General features: G+C 47.9%; 2 protein-coding genes and 1 long non-coding RNA gene across 7 annotated transcripts; 2 read left to right on the top strand and 1 right to left on the bottom strand.

Moving 5' to 3' along the window:
- Positions 1-703: 703 nt before the first annotated feature.
- LOC114785928 (uncharacterized) lies at positions 704-1,390 on the top strand. The gene is made up of 3 exons (XR_003749130.1): positions 704-946; positions 1,045-1,087; positions 1,192-1,390. It is a non-coding gene; the product is annotated as an uncharacterized LOC114785928 (long non-coding RNA).
- LOC114785790 (glycine N-acyltransferase-like protein 3) lies at positions 1,336-8,210 on the bottom strand. Of its 5 annotated transcripts, none has more exons than XM_028972392.1 (6): positions 7,738-8,210; positions 6,788-6,956; positions 6,613-6,720; positions 4,300-4,423; positions 4,021-4,147; positions 1,336-2,780 (listed from the first exon to the last, which is right to left on the bottom strand). In XM_028972392.1, exons 2-6 carry the CDS (start codon positions 6,860-6,862, stop codon positions 2,375-2,377), a joined length of 840 nt encoding a protein of 279 aa, XP_028828225.1. In that variant the 5' UTR covers positions 6,863-6,956; positions 7,738-8,210; the 3' UTR covers positions 1,336-2,374. The 5 variants fall into 5 exon arrangements, with proteins under 5 accessions (XP_028828225.1, XP_028828224.1, XP_028828228.1 ...); XM_028972391.1 differs by having other exon boundaries at positions 6,788-6,952; XM_028972395.1 differs by lacking the exon at positions 7,738-8,210 and adding an exon at positions 7,283-7,688.
- A 39-nt stretch (positions 8,211-8,249) lies between these two features.
- LOC114785710 (GTP-binding protein 2-like) lies at positions 8,250-22,659 on the top strand. The gene is made up of 13 exons (XM_028972233.1): positions 8,250-8,364; positions 13,991-15,025; positions 15,212-15,238; positions 15,327-15,511; positions 15,678-15,789; positions 17,251-17,448; positions 17,546-17,720; positions 19,448-19,667; positions 20,111-20,246; positions 20,336-20,394; positions 20,478-20,649; positions 20,743-20,907; positions 21,655-22,659. The coding sequence occupies exons 2-13, from the start codon at positions 14,885-14,887 to the stop codon at positions 21,859-21,861; spliced, it is 1,797 nt and encodes a 598-aa protein (XP_028828066.1). The 5' UTR covers positions 8,250-8,364; positions 13,991-14,884; the 3' UTR covers positions 21,862-22,659.
- Positions 22,660-24,443: the final 1,784 nt, after the last annotated feature.

The raw sequence follows: 24,443 nt of genomic DNA, 5'->3' as shown, positions 1-24,443 counted from the left end.
GTCCAAAGTGAACAGTGGACCAGTGTGCAAGGCTTGTGATGTTGGTTAATAATAATGTGAATAATGTGTTTGCTTCAGGTTCGTCCTCCTGGTCACCAGCCTCACCGTGATCACATGACAGGAATGTCCATCTTATTTAACATCGAGTATTTCTGTTTTATTTTAATTCTTAGATCTGCAGGTGGAAATTGTTGGTGCAGCAACAGAAGGAAATGATGTAAGACTTGAGTGTAAAACCTCCTGCAATCTGAGTAGCAGCCCTACATACTCATGGAAGAAGAATGGAGAACCTTTAGAGATGGAACCCACCAAGAACAATGAACTGCTGCTCCACCCAGTCAGCAGGGAGGATGGGGGCAGATACTCCTGTGCTGTTAAAGGCCATGAGGACCTGTCTTCTGCTGAAGTGGAGCTCAGTGTCAGATGTCAGTAGATCTTTCAACTTCACATGATGAAGATAGATCAGTGCATGTGTTCCATATGTGCAGTAAACACTGAAACACCCAGATTTTATTTCAGATTGTCCCACGAACACCAGAGTACTGGTTGCTCCACCTGCTGAGATACCTGAAGGAGGTTCAGTGACTCTGAGCTGCAGCAGTGATGCCAACCCTCCAGTGAAGAACTACACCTGGTTTAAGGAGAACATAGCTTCTCCAGTAGCAGCAGGACAGAACTACACCATCACTAACTTCACCTCTGCTCAGGTTGGACTGTATTCCTGCCAGGCGAGGAATGAAGTCGGAGTCCAGAACTCTACTGCTGTTCCACTAACGGTTCAGGGTTCTGGTACAGATCTCTTTCTATCTGGTTCTGATCAGTGCTCAGTGTCTAAATCTGGTATTAAAAAGCAGAATTGTTTCTCCACAGCGACTCCCCCTGTGTTTCTATATGCAGTAACAGCAGCTGTGGCTTCATCTTGTATCATCTCTGGTTTCTTCATATGGTGAGAAGAACCTGCACTGAACATGCAGCTCCAACTACATGAAGGACGTGTGCTGATCTGGTCAGGACTTTTCACTCCTGCCTCTATTTTAAATGCAGGCGCTGTAAGAGAGACAGAAAGACGAGGAGAGAAGCTGCTGAGGTACGACGGTACAGAACTTCATCATTACAGACCAAGATGGAGACAGAGAATGTTAATCTAGAGATCATCTAGAGTCATTCAGAAGTACAGAATTGGTGAATCAGAAAACTGATGATAATGAGAACGTCCAGTATGAAGAAGACAAAAGCGACCAGATGAGCTCAGTCTACCAGAGTCTAAACCTCAACACCACCGGACATGATGATGTTTATCAGAGTTTACATCCTCAAACCAACAAGACAGCAGCATAGACTCCTCAACAACTTTATTACTAAATACTCTTAAAAATAGATTCTGTCAAAGCAAAACTAAATGGAGACATAAATCCACACGCACTTCCATTCCAAGCTGGTTTTATCTATGCTCGATATCTTCTCTGCTGAGGTAAAGGGTCACTTTCCTCTTTATGGATTAAGTCCTAGACTAAAGGAGAACTAGACATGGAGGACTGGACTTAATACATGAACAGGAAACAGACCAGAAAGACAGAATTCAAGGCAGGTAAATAGAAGAACTTGTATCCAAAATATCTTTTTGCAATAAAGCATTATTTGCATTTACCAAACTTGTTCATTTTATATGATTTAAAATATTCTCTCTGCTGGTCTAAACCCGCCATCTGATGGTGACAGTTGGGGCAGTGGTGGCCTAGCAGGTAAGGAAGCAAAAGGTTGCAGGTTCGAATCCAGAACCGCCAAGGAGCCACTGAGGTCCCCTTGATGAAGGTACAGAGGACACGTTAACAAATAATCACTTTCACCTACAGGTGGGTGTGGTGGGAAATTTCACGTCCGGGGAATATAATATAGGAATTCAACTGAGTTGATTACCAAGTTGTAATCCACCGTGCATGGAGGGGAGCTCGCAAGAAGAACTTCCTCCCCTGATAGCAGTTCACAGCGTTTATACCACGGGACATACAATGTCGAAACACAAGCTCACCCCAGATGGCGCCCATCAAGGCCACAGAACCTTCCTTTTATCAGCTTATGTTCCACTTTTGCATCAACAGGGTCAGGCATAAGATACACAGTATATACATACTTTTACGTGTTTCTATAACTTGCAGTCATGTAAGTTTTGGTGAATAGTGTCCTCTGTGTTGTGATGGGTAAAGCTTGGGATTTAAAAATTCATATAGTGCTGATTTTTAAGTGGATTTTGAAATATCATTAGTTACAGGGACCTTGTCCCTTGAGCAACTCAGGGTCACGTGACTTGCTCATGCTCGAAAGCAAAATTTGAACATGAAAAAAGTATTAATCACAGCATCCGGAGCTCTGTTCACTACTTCTCATTGATCTCCAGCCAGACAGCGCGGAAACTCTCCTTGACCGTGAAGCCCAGCGATGTGAAGAGCCCGTAGGAGGCGCTGTTCCCCTCCTCCACGAAACAGTAGACCGGATACCCCAGCTCCAGAAGCCTCCCTGCCATGCGGCTCACCAGCGTCTTGGCGTAGCCCTTTCTCCGGTGTTGAGGCAGGGTGTAGAGAAGCCCCAGGGCCAAGTGGTGGTAGACCAGCACCCAGGAAAGCGGGCCGCCTCCACCCTCGTCCATCACGCACAGGCTAGGGTGGTTGGAGATGTAGCCGAGTACGGAGTTATAGCTGTTGTGGTCGCCTCCGTACTTCCATGTGCTGTTAACTAGAGCTGCATGCTCTGCTTGGAGAGGACGGATCCGATCTTCTGGAACACTGAAAAGAGGAAGAAGCTCTTGTCAAATTTTTCCCAGGTGAACATATTTAAGGTCCCATTACATGATTTTTTTTTCTTTTATATCTGTCTCGTTGGTCCCTTAATTCTGTATCTGAAGTCTCTTGGTGCAGAATTAGCCACTTTGATGCAGTCCCACAGTGAGATTTCCCAGGATGCACCGATTCACCGTCTGTAGCTTTAAATGCTAATGAGGAGGAGGGAGGCAGGACAAGGAGGAGAGCGGCCTATAGAAGTTGAGGGGGCATTCGTGGAAATTATGTCATCAGCACTGTTCATCAACCAGGATGTTTGGCACAGACAGGAAGTCGTGTCAACGTTTTTCCTGAAAAAATAAGATGAACCCGCTGGTTCTTCAGATTCTCGCGTGACGGAACAAAACAAAAAAAATTCTGCTCATTTTTACATCCAATCATCGAGTGACTGCAATGCTTCGCATTTTTGGAAGCCATGACGGTCAGTGGAGGGGCATCAAATTCTCTGGGTAGAAAAAGCATGAGAAACAGGAGGCAACCTTTCCCCTTATGATGTCATAAGGGGACAAATTCCAGATCAGACCGTCGCTCCCGCTCTCTGAACGGCAAAACAGAATAACCAAAGCAGTCATTTCAAGCCACTGCAGGACCATAGACAGGCTGGGGGAACTCATATTAATTTTAAATAAAAAATTAACACATTTTCATAATAGGGGACCTGCAAACAGCAAGTCAACAGTCAGTTGAAGTTGACGTGTTTGAAGCACAAAAATGTGACATTTTGTCTGCAAGTGTAAATATCTGAGGTACTTTGATTCTAAATTGAGGTATTAAACGACTCAGTCCAATCTCCAAAATAGTAAGATGTTCCAAGGAAGAATCACCAATTAAATGGTCCACATCCAAAGCTCCTCTAATGAGCAGGTGAGCACAAATGGACCAGGTATGGAGGACGCGCTATGAAATGAGGACAAGCCACCTGAAACAGGGTGATGCTTTACACGTTTTCTGTTGGGAAACTTTGAGTCCTGGATTCCTGAAGATGGGACTTACCACCAACCTAGAGATTTTTCAGAACTGGTTTCAGGACCGTGACAAACAGCTTGTCCACAGAGGCCCGACCCGACTTCCAGAACTTCTAAAGATCTTGATATTACATCATGATATTTACTTCTTACTGTAATTGTCTCTAGTGCAAGACAACTGAAGTCACAGATGGAACCTCATGATACTGGCTTTCACCCACCTCTGGTAAACTCGCAGCTGATCATGACTGTTCAGCATCAACACATGCATCACACACTGGGTTCTGGCAGGAACACCGTGCTGAGCAGCCAGATCTGTCACTGCATCCAGGTGGTTGATGTCCACACCTTTAAACATGATATAGAAGCAAAGAGTCATGACAGCAGCCATCAAAGATCATTAAACCACCGGTCATACAGAGTTCAGATGAATTAAAACAGATATTTCCCAGATATTTTTATTTGAAACTATTTTTCAGATTTTAAATTCTCCATCTAACCAGCCAGCAGAGTGAAGGCGTCCCATCTGAGCAGACCTGGGCTGCTCAACAACTTCTTCAGGCTGGCCTGGTCTCTGGAGAAGATGCTGTAAATGTTGAAGTCCCCCTCACGGTCTGCTGTCCCCTGTTCACCATGATGACAGACATGCACAGTGAGAACATTCTAATCAGCACATGGTTTGTAAAGCATATGAAGGTTCCTCGGATATTTACTTAGTTTTGGCCCCCATATCTTTAAGACAAGACTCTACGTCAATGTGATGTATTCCCACAAATGCTGGTCCAGCTTCCGGCACAGCTTCCGATAACTCGGTGTTAACATCACGCAGGACCTGTCATGGTCCTGTCACATCAACACTGTGGTGAAAAGGGCCCGGCAGCGTCTCTACCACCTCAGACGCCTGAGAGACTTCAGACTGCCCTCCAAGGGGCTCAGGAACTTCTACTCCTACACCATAGAGAGCATCCTGACGGGAAATATCTCAACCTGGTTTGGGAACAGCACCATGCAGGACAGGAGAGCCCTACAGAGGGTGGTACCATCAGCTGAATGCATCACCCGTACCAAGCTCCCTGACCTTCAATCTATCTACAGCAAACGGTGCTGTACCAGGGCCAGGAAGATAGTGAAGGACATCAGCCACCCCAACAATGGACTCTTCTCTCTGCTGCGATCAGGGAAGCGCTTTCGCTCCCTGAAGTCCAACACAGAGAGAATGAGGAGGAGCTTCTTCCCGCAGGCTGTCCAAGCTCTCAACAACCAGAGCAGTACAACTTTAATACACTCCAGCACTTTCTCTTTCAATCACTCTGGACTCTTTGCACAAATCACTTTGCACAATCTCTGCTCTTTTTACTTTTATTTTTTATCTTATACGTTGTATTTCACTCATTTGCACACCTTCACCCTACCAGTTACACATATTTTATGTTAAAGACGTAAAAGTGTAATATTTGGTTATATTTGCAATATTTGCATATTGGTTCATTGTATACTTGCAACATGTGCAATACTGTGGTCTGTAGTAGTCGCAAAAAGCATTTCACTGCATATCATACCGTGTATGACTATGTATGTGACAAATAAAATTTGAATTTGATTTCAATTTGACACTATCTGTTCCAGTAATGGAGCTTGGTTCTCTTCTTCATTATTTCCATTAAATGCACTTTGTATACGGTCCCTGACGCTGGATTCCACAGACAGGCCAGTACATCAGGAGATGTGGAGGAGGCCGTAGGAGCAGGACACTACCTCCACCTTTGTACAAGGAGGAACATGAGGAGCACTGCCAGAGCCCTGCAAATGACCTCCAACAGGCCACAAATGTGCATGTGTCTGCTCAAACGGTCAGAAACTGACTCCATGATGGTGGTATGAGGGCCCGACGTCCACAGGCGGGGGTTCTGCTTACAGCCCAACACCGTGGAGCACGTTTGGCATTCGCCAGAGAACACAGAGATTGGCAAATTCCCCACTGGCACCCTGTGCTCTTCAGGTCCACACTGAGCACATGTGACAGACGTGAGAGAGTCTGGAGACGCTGTGGAGAACGTTCTGCAGCCTGAAACATCCTCCAGCATGACTGGTTTGGCAGTAGCTCAGTAATGGTGTTGGCATTTCTTACACTTTTTTTGTCTGTGATTGTGTTGTCACCACATTTAACTATGTAAAGAAGAAAGTATAATAAGAAAGTTACATTCATTCCGATCTGGGAGGTTTTATTTTTGTGTTCAGTGTATATGAAATTTTAAATGAACTTTAAATTAGATTTTACAATGTGTATTTACAGTACAGGCCAAAAGTGTGGACACACCTTCTCATTCAACGTGTTGTCTTTATTTTCAGGACCATTTATGTTGGTATATTCTCATTAAAGGCATCAAAACTATGAACCCAATCCAGATTGTTTGGGATGAGCTGGACCAACAAGTGCTAAACACCTCTGGGAACTCCTTCAAGACTGTTGGAGAAGCATTTCAGGTGACGACCTCTTGAAGCTCATCGAGAGAATGCCAAGAGTGTGCAAAGCAGTAATCAGAGCAAAGAAACTAGAATATAAAACATGTTTTCACTTATTTCACCTTTTTTTGTTAAGTACAGAACTCCACATGTGTTCATTCATAGTTTTGATGCCTTCAGTGAGAATCTACCAACATAAATGGTCATGAAGATAAAGAAAACACGTTGAATGAGAAGGTGTCCAGACTTTTGGCTGTACTGTATATATACGGCACTTCCGTGTATCGGGCCGCGTTGTCCGTGTGGCGATTAGGGATATGTGGGGTGTGTGTGAGATGTTTAAATCGCACCTGAACCTTCGGTTTACACACCAGGACGCTGAAGTCTGGCCAGGAGTCTGCGACCACCTCCAGGTTGAGCGCTTTCCCCCTGTTAATGCTGAACAGGCAGCCGTAGACCTGCGGGGCAACACAGGTCGCAAACAGCAGCAGCAGCAGCACGACCTTCTCCGCCAGAACATCTTACCTTCACCGCTGCAGGGGACAGCGGCGCCAGGGCCTTCTCCGCCTGCTGCAGCTCGTCTTCACCGAGCACGATCATGCTGGACGTCTTCTGTAACCCGTCGTCCCCGGACAGGTCCCTTCCAAGAACTCGTGGTCGTATAGTAGAGACAGGACACGGAACTGATGTCTTACTGAAACAAATAAAACATGGGTGGTGGGTGCAGAGCGTCTCGCACCGGGCCCCCGTCCGGTGAAGCAAGAAAAGCTGGATACGATAAATTGATTCCCCATACAGAAAAATATACTAATTGTCAAATTACCAATTAAACAATCAAAAAATATATACATAAGGATTAACAAATCACTACACATTTAATTATTCTATAAATAATTACATAAAAACAATATGAACACAAACAGTACAAGAAATATAACTCTCATCAACATCATAAAAATTAAACTTCCCCACACTTACATTTACGGCATTTATCAGACGCCCTTATCCAGAGTGACTTACAATCAGTAGTTACAGGGACAGTCCCCCCCTGGAGACACTCAGGGTTAAGTGTCTTGCTCAGGGACACGATGGTAGTAAGTGGGGTTTGAACCTGGGTCTTCTGGTTCGTAGTCCAGTGTGTTACCCACTAGGCCACTACCACCCTGTACCACCCTGTACCCCCATACCTGAACAAATAAACATGGGTGGTGGGTGCAGGGTTCCCAATACTAACGACCAGGCGAAATAAAGCTCAGTCTGGCTCTATTAGAAACTCCCGATCTCATCATCTTCTAAAAGAACACCATCCTGCGCGGAGAAAGTTCATTCCAAACCGGATTTATTCGCGGCGCGGCAGGAGGAACTTTTCCCCGGACCGGAGCGCGCATGCGCACGCAGGTGCCCGCGTCATCGCAGCCAAAACGAAACCAGGAGGTATAAAAAAAATCGTATTAAAGAACAAAATAAAAACGCACCTGACAGGATAACAATCGTTTTGGTGATACGCTTCTGTTCGCCGCCGTGGAAATGTGACGCCGCCCAGCAGCAGGGCGGGTTCTGTTATTATAGAGACGAGACGCGGCGGTGGGAACCCACGTGACCGGCAGACGTCCGGAGCCGCGGCGTGCGGAGCAGGTGGGGTCACGTGACGTCATTCCGGTGAAATGTCCGCCCACTGAGTGCCTGTCGTCGGAACCGCGCAGCGACGATGGCCCTCCTGCTGGCGCTGCTCCTGGCCGCCGCCGCGGCGGACGTCGCCGTCTCGGGGGACCTGGCGCGCTTCAGCCCTGACGTCATCAAGGCCGCCGACTTCGCCATCAGCGCCCAGAACCGCATGAGCAACTACCCGTACGCGTACAAGGTCATGTCCGTGCTGTCGGACACGGCGCAGGTAAGGCCGCCGCCCGGTCCCGGTCCCCGCGGTCGCGGACTGTCACCTGCGCCACCAAACCGGCCACCTGTCCCCCCCCCCCCCACGCAGATCTACCCCCCCAGCGCGGGTGAAGTACAGCATGGTGGTGGAGGTCGGAGAGACGGCGTGCAAGAACACGCAGAGCCTGAAGCTGAGCGACTGCGTCCTGCAGAACCTGCCCAACACCAAGGTGCTCCGCCTTCAACACTTACTACACAGTTACTCCACCCTCACACGATGGGGTTACGCTGTTTTACTACACAGTTACTCCAACCTCACACGATGGGGTTACGCTGTTTTACTACACAGTTACTCCACCCTCACACGATGGCGTTACGCTGTTTTACTACACAGTTACTCCAACCTCACACAATGGGGTTACGCTGTTTTACTACACAGTTACTCCAACCTCACACGACAGGGTTACGCCGTTTTACTACACAGTTACTCCACCCTCACACGATGGAGTTACAGAGTTTTACTACACACTTACTCCAACCTCACACGACTGAGTTTTACTACACACTTACTCCACCCTCACACGATGGCGTTACGCTGTTTTACTACACAGTTACTCCAACCTCACACGATGGGGTTACGCTGTTTTACTACACAGTTACTCCACCCTCACACGATGGGGTTACGCTGTTTTACTACACAGTTACTCCACCCTCACATGACAGGGTTACGCCGTTTTACTACACAGTTACTCCACCCTCACACGATGGCGTTACGCTGTTTTACTACACAGTTACTCCAATCTCACACGATGGGGTTACGCTGTTTTACTACACAGTTACTCCACCCTCACACGATGGGGTTATGCTGTTTTACTACACAGTTACTCCACCCTCACATGACAGGGTTACGCCGTTTTACTACACAGTTACTCCACCCTCACACGATGGCGTTACGCTGTTTTACTACACAGTTACTCCAACCTCACACGACAGGGTTACGCCGTTTTACTACACAGTTACTCCACCCTCACACGACAGGGTTACGCCGTTTTACTACACAGTTACTCCACCCTCACACGATGGAGTTACAGAGTTTTACTACACACTTACTCCAACCTCACACGACGGAGTTTTACTACACACTTACTCCACCCTCACACGACAGAGTTACGGCGTTTTACTACACACTTACTCCACCCTCACACGACGGAGTCACAGAGTTTTACTACACACTTACTCCAACCTCACACGACGGAGTTTTACTACACACTTACTCCACCCTCACACGACAGAGTTACGGCGTTTTACTACACACTTACTCCACCCTCACACGATGGAGTTACGCCGTTTCACTGCACACTTACTCCAACCTCACATGACGGAGTTACAGAGTTTCACTGCACACTTACTCCAACCTCACACGACGGAGTTACAGAGTTTTACTACACAGTTACTCCACCCTCACACGACAGGGTTACGCCGTTTTACTACACACTTACTCCAACCTCACACGACGGAGTTTTACTACACACTTACTCCACCCTCACACGACAGAGTTACGGCGTTTACTACACACTTACTCCACCCTCACACGATGGAGTTACGCCGTTTCACTGCACACTTACTCCAACCTCACACGACGGAGTTTCAGAGTTTTACTACACACTTACTCCAACCTCACACAACGGAGTTTTACTACACACTTACTCCACCCTCACACGACAGAGTTACGGCGTTTTACTACACACTTACTCCACCCTCACACGACGGAGTCACAGAGTTTTACTACACACTTACTCCACCCTCACACTACGGAGTTACACCGTTTTACTACACACTTACTCCACCCTCCCAAGACAGAATTAAGCTGTTTTACTACACAGTTACTCCACCCTCACACGACGGGGTTACGCCATTTTATTACACAGTTACTCCAACCTCACACGACGGAGTTACAGAGTTTTACTACACAGTTACTCCACCCTCACACGACAGGGTTACGCCGTTTTACTACACACTTACTCCAACCTCACACGACGGAGTTACAGAGTTTTACTACACAGTTACTCCACCCTCACACGACAGGGTTACGTTGTTTTACTCCACACTTACTCCAACCTCACACGACGGAGTTTTACTACACACTTACTCCACCCTCACACGACAGAGTTACAGCGTTTTACTACACACTTACTCCACCCTCACACGATGGAGTTACGCCGTTTCACTGCACACTTACTCCAACCTCACACGACGGAGTTACAGAGTTTTACTACACACTTACTCCAACCTCACACGACGGAGTTTTACTACACACTTACTCGACCCTCACACGACAGAGTTACGGCATTTTACTACACACTTACTCCACCCTCACACGACGGAGTCACAGAGTTTTACTACACACTTACTCCACCATCACACGACAGAGTTACGGCATTTTACTACACACTTACTCCACCCTCACACTACGGAGTTACACCGTTTTACTACACACTTACTCCACCCTCCCAAGACAGAATGAAGCTGTTTTACTACACAGTTACTCCACCCTCACACGACGGGGTTACGCCATTTTATTACACAGTTACTCCAACCTCACACGACGGAGTTACAGAGTTTTACTACACACTTACTCCACCCTCACACGACAGGGTTACGCCGTTTTACTACACACTTACTCCAACCTCACACGACGGAGTTTTACTACACACTTACTCCACCCTCACACGACAGAGTTACGGCGTTTTACTACACACTTACTCCACCCTCACACGATGGAGTTACGCCGTTTCACTGCACACTTACTCCAACCTCACACGACGGAGTTTCAGAGTTTTACTACACACTTACTCCAACCTCACACAACGGAGTTTTACTACACACTTACTCCACCCTCACACGACAGAGTTACGGCGTTTTACTACACACTTACTCCACCCTCACACGACGGAGTCACAGAGTTTTACTACACACTTACTCCACCCTCACACTACGGAGTTACACCGTTTTACTACACACTTACTCCACCCTCCCAAGACAGAATTAAGCTGTTTTACTACACAGTTACTCCACCCTCACACGACGGGGTTACGCCATTTTATTACACAGTTACTCCAACCTCACACGACGGAGTTACAGAGTTTTACTACACAGTTACTCCACCCTCACACGACAGGGTTACGCCGTTTTACTACTCACTTACTCCAACCTCACACGACGGAGTTACAGAGTTTTACTACACAGTTACTCCACCCTCACACGACAGGGTTACGCTGTTTTACTCCACACTTACTCCAACCTCACACGACGGAGTTTTACTACACACTTACTCCACCCTCACACGACAGAGTTACAGCGTTTTACTACACACTTACTCCACCCTCACACGATGGAGTTACGCCGTTTCACTGCACACTTACTCCAACCTCACACGACGGAGTTACAGAGTTTTACTACACACTTACTCCAACCTCACACGACGGAGTTTTACTACACACTTACTCGACCCTCACACGACAGAGTTACGGCATTTTACTACACACTTACTCCACCCTCACACGACGGAGTCACAGAGTTTTACTACACACTTACTCCACCATCACACGACAGAGTTACGGCATTTTACTACACACTTACTCCACCCTCACACTACGGAGTTACACCGTTTTACTACACACTTACTCCACCCTCCCAAGACAGAATGAAGCTGTTTTACTACACAGTTACTCCACCCTCACACGACGGGGTTACGCCATTTTATTACACAGTTACTCCAACCTCACACGACGGAGTTACAGAGTTTTACTACACACTTACTCCAACCTCACACGACGGAGTTACAGAGTTTTACTACACAGTTACTCCACCCTCACACGACAGGGTTACGCCGTTTTACTACACACTTACTCCAACCTCACACAACGGAGTTTTACTACACACTTACTCCACCCTCACACGACGGAGTTTTACTACACACTTACTCCACCCTCACACGACAGAGTTATGGCGTTTTACTACACACTTACTCCAACCTCACACGACGGAGTTTTACTACACACTTACTCCACCTTCACACGACAGTTATGGCGTTTTACTACACACTTACTCCACCCTCACACGATGGAGTTTTACTACACACTTACTCCACCCTCCCAAGACAGAATTAAGCTGTTTTACTACACAGTTACTCCACCCTCACACGACGGGGTTACGCCATTTTATTACACAGTTACTCCAACCTCACACGACGGAGTTACAGAGTTTGACTACACAGTTACTCCACCCTCACACGACGGGGTTACGCCATTTTATTACACAGTTACTCCAACCTCACACGACGGAGTTACAGAGTTTTACTACACAGTTACTCCACCCTCACACGACAGGGTTACGCCGTTTTACTACACACTTACTCCAACCTCACACGACGGAGTTTTACTACACACTTACTCCACCCTCACACGACAGAGTTACGCCATTTTATTACACAGTTACTCCAACCTCACACGACGGAGTTACAGATTTTTACTACACAGTTTTACTACACACTTACTCCACCCTCCCAAGACAGAATTAAGCTGTTTTACTACACAGTTACTCCACCCTCACATGACGGGGTTACGCCATTTTATTACACAGTTACTCCAACCTCACACGACAGAGTTACACCGTTTTCTACACAGTTACTCCACCCCCACACAATGGAGTCACAGCGTTTTACTACACACTTATTCCAACCTCACATGACGAAGTTACACTGTTTTACTGCACAGTTACTCCACCCTCACACGATGGAGTTACGCCATTTTACTACACACTGTCACCGTGTTTCACTGTGTTACTGAGTGTCGTGTCACCATTTGTCATACTACACTATGTAGCTACTCCACTCGTCCTCACTGGTCATCAGTGAATCTATATTACACTTGTAGTGTTTGGTGTCGGAAGGGCGGGTCAGGAGAGTAGCACCTCGCCCCTCACAGACCAATCAGGTAACCCCATCTTCTGCCTAACGGTGGGTGAATGCCCGCTAACATCCCTACTGGCTGCGCAGTGCATGCTGGTACTAATCCACACTGTGTAGAGTAGAACTTTACCCTCTACACTTCAGAGTTGTTAAAGCAGGTTTACTCTGAACTCCTGACGTTCTTTACTGCTTAAAAGCTTCATGGATCTTCAAATGGACTAGTGGCATCAAAATAGACACGTAATGTCCACCATGACACTGGACTAAAACCTACTCTGCCCTGTCCATTACCTCCAAACATGGACAGATGCTCTATACTACACTGTGGACTTGACCACCTCTACAACTGTAGGACTTTTTCTCTTCTTGGACAAATCATCCAAACCCTGCACTGACACCAACTGCAGGCTCACTCTACCCTGGAAGGGCGTCCCTATCTCCATCACTCCTTCCCAACGTTTCTTCCTGTCACATCCATCTGGCATGGCGGGGCAAATGAACGGAGATGATGAGACAAGATGACGAGGAAGAAGGACGCATTCACAAGACAGGGGTTTAATCTTGCTATGAACTGGACAGGGGAGACATCCGGCAACATGGTGAACATGTAACATAACAAAGACCCGATGGAGAACAGAAACAAACAGGGCAGCTTTAACAACAGGGGAACATGACAAACAGGGGAACATGATTAGGAAACATTACACAGGACTAATGTTAAACTCCGGTCCGGATTCCGTCAATCATGACACTTCCTTGTGTGCAGAAGGGTGAAGTGTGTCGGGTGTCAACTGTAGGGCCCACTGAGCCCACTGAGACGTACTGTATGTGATTATGGGCTTTATAAGAAATAAATGTTGGTGTTGTTGTTGATTGTGTTTCTCCAGACCATGACCTGCAGCTTTGTGGTCCTCGCCGTGCCGCGCTCCACGTTCCCGGCTCCCAGCTACCTTCTGTCCAACCAGTGCAACTGACCCCGAGTCCCGGGGGGACGAAGGCACCGCCGGACGTCCATCTTCACCGTTCCGCCGCTTGTGTACCAGACGTTGTGACACGAATGAAGGGATGGGTGGGGTGGGGGGGTGGGATCCGTGTTTTCTTTCCATCCGGCAGCAGATGCATGAAGATTAGATGCATGCAGCAGTACAGGCGACCCCAGCGGGCGCAGGCATGGCGCTATACGTACGTACGCGTCTGTGTGTGTGTGTGGGTCCTCGTGGGCTTTAGCGCTGTGCGACTCGTGGTGTGTTGTTCTCGTGGAGTTGGTGTGACGTTCTGCCACCTCAGTAAACGAAGGCCTCGGCCGCGACTCCGCCCGGTTTCTCACTGTTCTGCATGTTGCACACTTTCCATTCTTTACAGTGTGGACTCGACGTTGGATTTCGTATTATTATTGTATATTGTAGTGTCTATAAAGACAGTTTTGTTGTAATGTTCAGTTTTACTGTTTGAACAGCCGGTTTTCTGAATATATGGAAATAAAACTGTGTGATGTGGCTCCCACTGCTGAGAATAATCATATTTTAATAAATCACATCGCCCTCCCTGCTGTAACTCCGACATGTCACCGCCAACAACTTCATTAAAACGTTTTTTAAAGATTATATTGTCTCATGCGTTTAACCAGCGCTGTTTAAAACGTTCGTGCATTAAAATAATTCAAATCGAGCGAATTCCCGCCGCTCTGCCTGACGTTGCGTGATGACGTGGCGGCCGGGCCCCGCCCCTGCCTGCCAGGCCCCGCCCCGCGACCCGCAGCCTGCAGAATCCCGACGGTGCGGATGGACGCGCCGGTTTCCGACCGCGGGCCCTGCGCCGCGGGCCGAGGCAGGAGATCCCGCGCCCGGCGGGGCAAGCGGGGCCGGCGGCGGAGGGGCAGGAGGCGGAAGGACGCGCCGCCGCCGCCGTTTTTACCCCCGGAGGTGATCAGCCATTTTCCTGCGGACTGCAGGGGCGCGTGATGCCTGCAGTGTGTGTGTGTGTGTGTGTGTGTGTGTGTGTGTGCGTGTGTGTTTCTGCGCTTTCGCTCTTTATTCTGTCCTTTATATGTTTTATTCGGCGTGTGTGCAATACCTCGCGTTCTGACGTCATCTCTCTTCTCATTCGAGGCAGAAGAGGGCAACATAGAGTACAAGGTGATTGTTACGTTGCTGACGTCATAACGACGTGACGTGTGCCAGTGGGGCTCCTCCTGACCGGCATCTCTCTCCGTCTGCCCGGCAGCTGAAGCTGGTGAACCCCACGCAGTACCGCTTCGAGCACCTGGCCACGCAGCTGAAGTGGCGCCTGCAGGAGGGGCGGGGCGAGGCCGTGTACCAGATCGGCGTGGAGGACAACGGCCTGCTGGTGGGCCTGAGCGACAGGGACATGAGGGCCTCGCTCGGCACCCTGAGGCGCATGGCTGAGAAGTACGGGCGGCTTCGAGATGCCGTTATTCCTTTGGCCTGACGAGGATTCTGGTCACAGTGCACCACTGGTCACCGCGTCACGATACGGGACATGTGACCGTAACACACGCTTCTGTCCCAGTCACTTATTCACAGCACTTCTGTGTGTGTGTGTGTGTGTCCTCAGGGTGGGGGCCGACATCACACTTCTCAGAGAAAGGGAGGTAGATTACGACTCCGAGAGAAGCTGCCGGAAAATCGCAGAGGTCCTGGTGCGGAAAGTTCCAGATGACCAACAGGTCAGATTATTCTGAGGAAAAAAGCGGTACACGTGCCTATCGGTGGTGATGCAATTCGTTCTTTCCTTCTTTCGAGTAGTTTTGCCTGTGATGTCCTTTTCACAAAGTGAAAATAAAAATTTATTAAAATTTGTTTCTATCTGTATTTTAAGGTCTGAATAGGAGCCGTCATCATAGTTATAGATTTATAATAATATAATGTAGATTATATTAATGAATATAATACATAGTAGTGTATATAATACAATAAATATAAATATTGCTATTATATAATGATTATAATATAATATAGATTTAATATCATTTATTGAATATAGGCCAATTTGGATTGTACCATCATTACCATTATATATTTATAATAAAATAATATTTACATTTACGGCATTTACCAAACGCCCTTATCCAGAGCGACTTACAATCAGTAGTTACAGGGACAGTCCCCCCCCTGGAGACACTCAGGGTTAAGTGTCCTGCTCAGGGACACGATGGTAGTAAGTGGGGTTTGAACCTGGGTCTTCTGGTTCATAGTCAGTAGTTACAGGGACAGTCCCCCCCTGGAGACACTCAGGGTTAAGTGTCCTGCTCAGGGACATGATGGTAGTAAGTGGGGTTTGAACCTGGGTCTTCTGGTTCATAGTCAGTAGTTACAGGGACAGTCCCCCCCTGGAGACACTCAGGGTTAAGTGTCCTGCTCAGGGACATGATGGTAGTAAGTGGGGTTTGAACCTGGGTCTTCTGGTTCATAGTCAGTAGTTACAGGGACAGTCCCCCCCCTGGAGACACTCAGGGTTAAGTGTCCTGCTCAGGGACATGATGGTAGTAAGTGGGGTTTGAACCTGGGTCTTCTGGTTCATAGTCAGTAGTTACAGGGACAGTCCCCCCCTGGAGACACTCAGGGTTAAGTGTCCTGCTCAGGGACACGATGGTAGTAAGTGGGGTTTGAACCTGGGTCTTCTGGTTCATAGTAAGTAGTTACAGGGACAGTCCCCCCCTGGAGACACTCAGGGGTTAAGTGTCCTGCTCAGGGACATGATGGTAGTAAGTGGGGTTTGAACCTGGGTCTTCTGGTTCATAGTCAGTAGTTACAGGGACAGTCCCCCCCTGGAGACACTCAGGGTTAAGTGTCCTGCTCAGGGACATGATGGTAGTAAGTGGGGTTTGAACCTGGGTCTTCTGGTTCATAGGCGAGTGTGTTACCCGCAAGGCTACTACCACCCTATAATATATATTTATATAATTTATTGAAAATAGGCCAATTTAGATTGTACCATCATTACCATTCTAGATTTATAATAATATAATATAGATTTTATATAATTTATTGAATATAGGATTGTCATTACCTTTAGATTTATATCGCCACCTTGTGGTGTCCATAGGTTCAGCCGAATGTCTTATGCATCAAATTTCGGTGTTAACACATGAATAGATGTGATATTTACAGTGTGTTCATGTTGCCAGTTCTTGGACCTGCGTGTGGCAGTGCTGGGTAACGTGGACTCGGGGAAGTCAACGCTCCTGGGGGTGCTCACTCAGGGAGAGCTGGATAACGGGCGAGGTCGGGCGCGGCTCAACCTCTTCCGGCATCTGCACGAGATCCAGACTGGACGCACCTCCAGCATCAGCTTTGAGATTCTGGGCTTCAACAGCAAGGGAGAGGTGCGACGTGTGGACAGGAGAGAAATCCTTCCTTCTTTAGGTTTACTTGCTGTTTATTATTTGATGGAACGTGTTGGTGGATGTGGCCTTGGTCCAGGTGGTGAACTACAGCGACTCCCGTACGGCTGAAGAGATCTGTGAGAGCTCGTCCAAAATGATCACCTTCATCGACCTCGCCGGACACCACAAGTACCTGAAGACCACCATCTTCGGCCTCACCAGCTACTGCCCTGACTTCGCCATGCTGGTCGTGGGCGCCAACACAGGCGTTGGTGAGCTGGAGCTCTTCTTTCATGTCACAGAGAACTCACCCCCTGGAGACACTCAGGGTTAAGTGTCTTGCTCAGGGACACGATGGTAGTAAGTGGGATTTGAACCTGGGTCTGCTGGTTCACAGGCGAGTGTGTTGCCCGCTAGGCTACTACCACCCAGTAGTTACAGGGACAGTCCCCCCTGGAGACACTCAGGGTTAAGTGTCCTGCTCAGGGACACGATAGTAGTAAGTGGGGTTTGAACCTGGGTCTTCTGGTTCTCAGGCGAGTGTGTCCCGCTAGGCTACTACCACCCAGTAGTTACAGGGACAGTCCCCCCTGGAGACACTCAGGGTTAAGTGTCTTGCTCAGGGACACGATGGTAGTAAGTGGGATTTGAACCTGGGTCTGCTGGTTCACAGGCGAGTGTGTTGCCCGCTAGGCTACTACCACCCAGTAGTTACAGGGACAGTCCCCCCCTGGAGACACTCAGGGTTAAGTGTCTTGCTCAGGGACACGATGGTAGTAAGTGGGGCTTGAACCTGGGTCTTCTGGTTCTCAGGCGAGTGTGTCCCGCTAGGCTACTACCACCCAGTAGTTACAGGGACAGTCCCCCCTGGAGACACTCAGGGTTAAGTGTCTTGCTCAGGGACACGATGGTAGTAAGTGGGATTTGAACCTGGGTCTTCTGGTTCTCAGGCGAGTGTGTCCCGCTAGGCTACTACCACCCAGTAGTTACAGGGACAGTCCCCCCTGGAGACACTCAGGGTTCGAACGCTAGTGTGTCCCGCTAGGCTACTACCACCCATGACAAACAAACTGATCTCATGTCAGTGTTTTAAAGCGTTTTTTTTTTTCTGGTTCCTCAGCAAAAAGCCTGCTGAACGTGACCTCGGGACATTTTCTGAAAGAAGGTCTTTGTCCAGTGGAAAATATGCCGCTTGCTCTGACATGGCATTGTTGCGCGTGAACATGGAAATTAAAAGTGAGCTCAGATGCTTGTCCGCCAAGGTCAGGGTGATCGGAAACGTAGGTCAGCGTTCGAATTTCTCCCCCGTAGAGAAAGGTCGTTCCTGATGGGTTGATGGACGTGTAGGTATTGTATTGAGGGGAATCTACTTCCTACCCACTAACGGATAGTCGAGAGCATTAACGTGTGCAGTGCCACGTCGGGTGAAGAAGGAGGCACAGCCGAACGACAGGGTGAGAAATGTGGTTTTTAACAAATAAGAACAAACGTGGCACATTGGCCCAAACTGTAATCGTGGGATATGTAGCATCACACAGGGTTACAGCAACCAGGAGGGGTGTTGGGGGAAAAGACTACTAAAATAGCCGTCCTCGCCCAGTTAAACCAACACAGCACACAGCTACATCGAAGGAAAGACCAGAAAAACGGCTAAGTGGTGCCACCTGGTGAGCTGGGGGCACTGTAGCATCACAACGTGGAGTAGAGATGTAAATCAGGCTCAATTTCTATTGTTTTAGTCGAAGCTATAAACACGAACCTATAGTACCTATCCTATCTGTATTTTTTTTAATGAAATGTTAATTTTACTTTATTCCTCCTGAGAGGGCCTGTTCTCCTCTTCTGGTCCTCTGGTTCTACCTCATGGTGACCCAGATCTGGGGTTTTAGTGACGTGCTCCATATTTCCCAGGAGAGAAATGTTCTCAGGTTGGTGTCCCTGAACGCCGGGGCTTGGAAGGAAGTCGCGTGAACGTCCTTTTCTCCTGTCCCCCCTGCAGCGGGTACCACGCGTGAGCACCTGGGCCTGGCGATGGCGCTGAAGGTGCCCATCTTCATCGTGGTCAGTAAGGTGGACGTGTGTGTGCGCGGCGCCGTGGAGCGGACCGTGCGCCAGCTGGAGCGGCTGCTGAAGCAGCCCGGCTGCGGCAAGGTGCCCCTGCTGGTGGCCAGCGGTGACGACGCCGTCACCGCGGCACAGCAGTTCACTCAGACCAGCAGGTACGACCGTGTCCCATTTCCTCACCAACGGCTTTATACATGGACGTAGTGTGATGGGATGACGTCTCCCCATCGTCCCGGTGCAAATAAGGTGCACCAGTGACATTTAGCATAAGGATGGAATTTGCACCTCAGAATGAATTTACATTTTACAGCTTTTACCAGACGCCCTTATCCAGAGCGACTTACAATCAGTAGTTACAGGGACAGTCCCCCTGGAGACACTCAGGGTTAAGTGTCCTGCTCAGGGACACGATGGTAGTAAGTGGGGTTTGAACCTGGGTCTTCTGGTTCATAGGGGAGTGTGTAACACGCTGGGCCACTACCACCCAGCTTAATGTTTCTTATAGTGGACGTTTATCAAGGCTGTTAGGAGCATCAACGCCTGAGCAGAAACAAAGAGGGACACCGGATGTCTCATGTGCGCGTCTCTCTCTTCCCAGTGTCACTCCCATCTTCCTGCTGTCCAGCGTATCAGGGCAGAACCTGGACCTGCTGAAGGTCTTCTTCAACATCCTGCCGCCCCTCAGCAACAGTAAAGAGCAGGAGGAGCTCATGCAGCAGCTCACCGAGTTTCAGGTACCCCCCCACACACACACACTCACACACACTCACACACACACGTCCATCCACACACACCTTCTCATGGACGTGACCTGTCAGCGCAGGTGGATGAGATCTACACCGTGCCAGATGTGGGGACGGTGGTGGGCGGGACCCTGTACAGGTGAGCAGTTAGATATCTGCCGGTGTGTGTCCCGTGAGTCCCCTGGTGGCGCGTCTCGGTACTACGTGGCTCTCTGTCGCCAGCGGGGTGTGCCGTGAAGGGGAGCGGCTGGTGGTGGGGCCGACGGACGATGGGCGTTTCCTCCGGCTGAAGGTGTGCAGCATCCAGCGGAACCGCTCCGCCTGCCGGGTGCTCCGGGCCGGCCAGGCCGCCACCCTGGCCCTGGGCAACTTCCCCCGAGCGCTGCTGCGCAAGGTCAGAGGTCGCCGGACCCTCACTGGTCGTTTCCCGCCGGTTTCGTTTCTTACAACGTGATGATGATGATGATGATGTGTGTGAATTGAAAAGGGAATGGTGATGGTGAGCCCCAAGATGAACCCCACCATCTGCTGGCAGTTCGAGGCGTCCATCGTCCTGCTGTTCCACGCGAAGACGTTCCGCCGCGGTTTCCAGGTCACTGTCCACGTGGGCAACGTGAGACAGACGGCCACCGTCGAGTGCCTGCACGGGAAGGTGGGTGTCGCCGAAGCTCGGTTCATTGGTTAGTAGGGTGGTAGTAGGCTAGTGGGTAACACACTCGCCTATGGACCAGAAGACCCAGGTTCAAACCCCACTTACTACCATCGTGTCCCTGAGCAAGACACTTAACCCTGAGTGTCTCCAGGGGGACTGTCCCTGTGACTACTCACTGTAAGTCACTCTGGATAAGGACGTCTGATAAATGCTGTAAATGTAAATTATTATAATTATATAAATCTAGAATGGTAATGATGGTACAATCCAAATTGGCCTATTTTCAATAAATTATATAAATCTATATTATAGGGTGATAGTAGCCTAGTGGGTAACACACTCGCCTATGGACCAGAAGACCCAGGTTCAAACCCCACTTACTACCATCGTGTCCCTGAGCAAGACACTTAACCCTGAGTGTCTCCAGGGGGACTGTCCCTGTGACTACTCACTGTAAGTCACTCTGGATAAGGACGTCTGATAAATGCTGTAAATGTAAATTATTATAATTATATAAATCTAGAATGGTAATGATGGTACAATCCAAATTGGCCTATTTTCAATAAATTATATAAATCTATATTATAGGGTGATAGTAGCCTAGTGGGTAACACACTCGCCTATGGACCAGAAGACCCAGGTTCAAATCCCACTTACTACCATCGTGTCCCTGAACAGGACACTTAACCCTGAGTGTCTCCAGGGGGGGACTGTCCCTGTAACTGGTAAACGTGCTGTTGTCCGCAGGAGGAGTTGCGGACGGGCGAGCGGGCGGTCGTGCGCTTCCGCTTCATGAAGCACCCGGAGTACCTGCGGGTGGGGGCCAAGCTGCTCTTCAGGGAGGGGGTGACCAAGGGCATCGGCCATGTAGCCCAGCTGCTGGCGCACGACCAGAACCGCACACACGTGCATATACAGCCGCCCAGCAACAACAACAACAACAACAACAACTGAAATGTCAACGTGTGTGTGTGTGTGTGTGTGTGTGTGTGTGTGTGTGTGTGTCAGCTGGAGAAGATGGATGGTCTGCTGCTGAGGTCTGCTCAACGTGTCGGGTGCCACGGCAACAGCGTGCAGAATCGGGTCACCATGGTTACGGCACCAGGTTTCACGGTGCATCGGGCGCATAAAATGAGTCCACGGCCTCGCGTTGTTCCGGAATTTCTGTCGATGAATAAACTCCGTTTTTTATTTTGTAGTTTCATTTCACTTTCCCTAAACTGCACCGTATGGCTTCTGTCTGCACCTCTCCGAAGGACATTTTTATTTGAATTGCTATATGAAATTGCATAGTATTAGATTAAAATTGTTCTTGCACTGATTAAACAAGTTACTAACATGTTAGTTACTAAAGGGGTTCATGTTGGAAGAAGTGGAATTCTGCAGGATTGTTCTGAGCTGTTCCTTCCAGAACCTTCCCCCGACGATGGTTGCAGCATCAGCATCTGGAGCGGCAGCCTGGCCCGTCTCGTTCCTCTTCTCCCGTTCTCCGCCTTCGTATTTTGTGCGACTACTGACAGGATGTTGAATGTACCGAACGTGAACCTGCTGGTTCCCGCCTGTGGGTCAGGAGTGTGGTCTCTGGAGAACCGCGTGTTCTGTATATGTTCTCTGTGCGCTTTAATCGTCTTGTTCAAGCCTAACAGCGGTGACCTTGTGTGCATGCTGTGGTGCCGATGTCCTTATAGCCCCCTAACGACAGCTTATAACGCTTTAAAGGTGTGTGTTCTAATAAAAATGTTCCACTCTCAACTGCTTCCTGCTCTTCGCTGGTATCACGCTACTTCTGCGAAACAGTAGAACCGCAGGAAAGCGAGGTTCTAAAGGTCTAATAAACACGAGGATCTAAAGGTCTAATGAACACGAGGTTCCAAACGTTTAATAAACAAGAGGTTCCAAACGTCTAATAAACAAGAGGTTCCAAACGTCTAATAAACACGAGGTTCCAAACGTCTAATAAACACGAGGTTCCAAACGTCTAATAAACAAGAGGTTCCAAACATCTAATAAACATGAGGTTCCAAACGTCTAATAAACACGAAGATCCAAAGGTGTAATAAACACGAAGATCCAAAGGTGTAATAAACATGAGGTTCTAAAGGTCTAATAAACACGAGGATCTAAAGGTCTAATGAACACGAGGTTCCAAACGTCTAATAAACACGAGGTTCCAAACGTCTAATAAACACGAGGTTCCAAACGTCTAATAAACACGAGGATCTAAAGGTCTAATGAACACGAGGTTCCAAACGTCTAATAAACACGAGGTTCCAAACGTCTAATAAACACGAGGTTCCAAACGTCTAATAAACACGAGGATCTAAAGGTCTAATGAACACGAGGTTCCAAACATCTAATAAACATGAGGTTCCAAACGTCTAATAAACACAAAGATCCAAAGGTGTAATAAACATGAGGTTCTAAAGGTCTAATAAACACGAGGATCTAAAGGTCTAATGAACACGAGGTTCCAAACGTTTAATAAACAAGAGGTTCCAAATGTCTAATAAACACGAGGTTCTAAAGGTCTAATAAACACGAGGATCTAAAGGTCTAATAAACAAGAGGTTCCAAACGTCTAATAAACACGAGGATCTAAAGGTCTAATAAACACGAGGTTCCAAACGTCTAATAAACACGAGGATCTAAAGGTCTAATAAACACGAGGTTCCAAACGTCTAATAAACACGAGGTTCCAAATGTCTAATAAACACGAGGTTCCAAAGGTCTAATAAACATGAGGTTCCAAACGTCTAATAAACACGAGGTTCCAAACGTCTAATAAACATGAGGTTCCAAACGTGTAATAAACACGAGGTTACAAAGGTCTAATAAACACGAGGTTCCAAACGTCTAATAAACACGAGGTTCCAAACGTCTAATAAACACGAGGTTCCAAACGTCTAATAAACAAGAGGTTCCAAACGTCTAATAAACACGAGGTTCCAAACGTCTAATAAACACGAGGTTCCAAACATCTAATAAACATGAGGTTCCAAACGTCTAATAAACACGAGGTTCCAAACGTCTAATAAACAAGAGGTTCCAAACGTCTAATAAACACGAGGTTCCAAACGTCTAATAAACACGAGGTTCCAAACATCTAATAAACATGAGGTTCCAAACGTCTAATAAACACGAAGATCCAAAGGTGTAATAAACATGAGGTTCTAAAGGTCTAATAAACACGAGGATCTAAAGGTCTAATAAACACGAGGTTCCAAACGTCTAATAAACACGAGGTTCCAAACGTCTAATAAACACGAGGTTCCAAACGTCTAATAAACACGAGGTTCCAAACGTCTAATAAACACGAGGTTCCAAACGTCTAATAAACACGAGGTTCCAAACATCTAATAAACATGAGGTTCCAAACGTCTAATAAACACGAAGATCCAAAGGTGTAATAAACATGAGGTTCTAAAGGTCTAATAAACACGAGGATCTAAAGGTCTAATAAACACGAGGTTCCAAACGTCTAATAAACACGCGGTTCCAAACGTCTAATAAACACGAGGTTCCAAACGTCTAATAAA

Source organism: Denticeps clupeoides, chromosome 3, assembly GCF_900700375.1.
Source record: "Denticeps clupeoides chromosome 3, fDenClu1.1, whole genome shotgun sequence".
Taxonomy (NCBI): Eukaryota; Metazoa; Chordata; class Actinopteri; order Clupeiformes; family Denticipitidae; genus Denticeps; species Denticeps clupeoides.
This window is presented reverse-complemented; position numbering and strand designations above follow the sequence as displayed.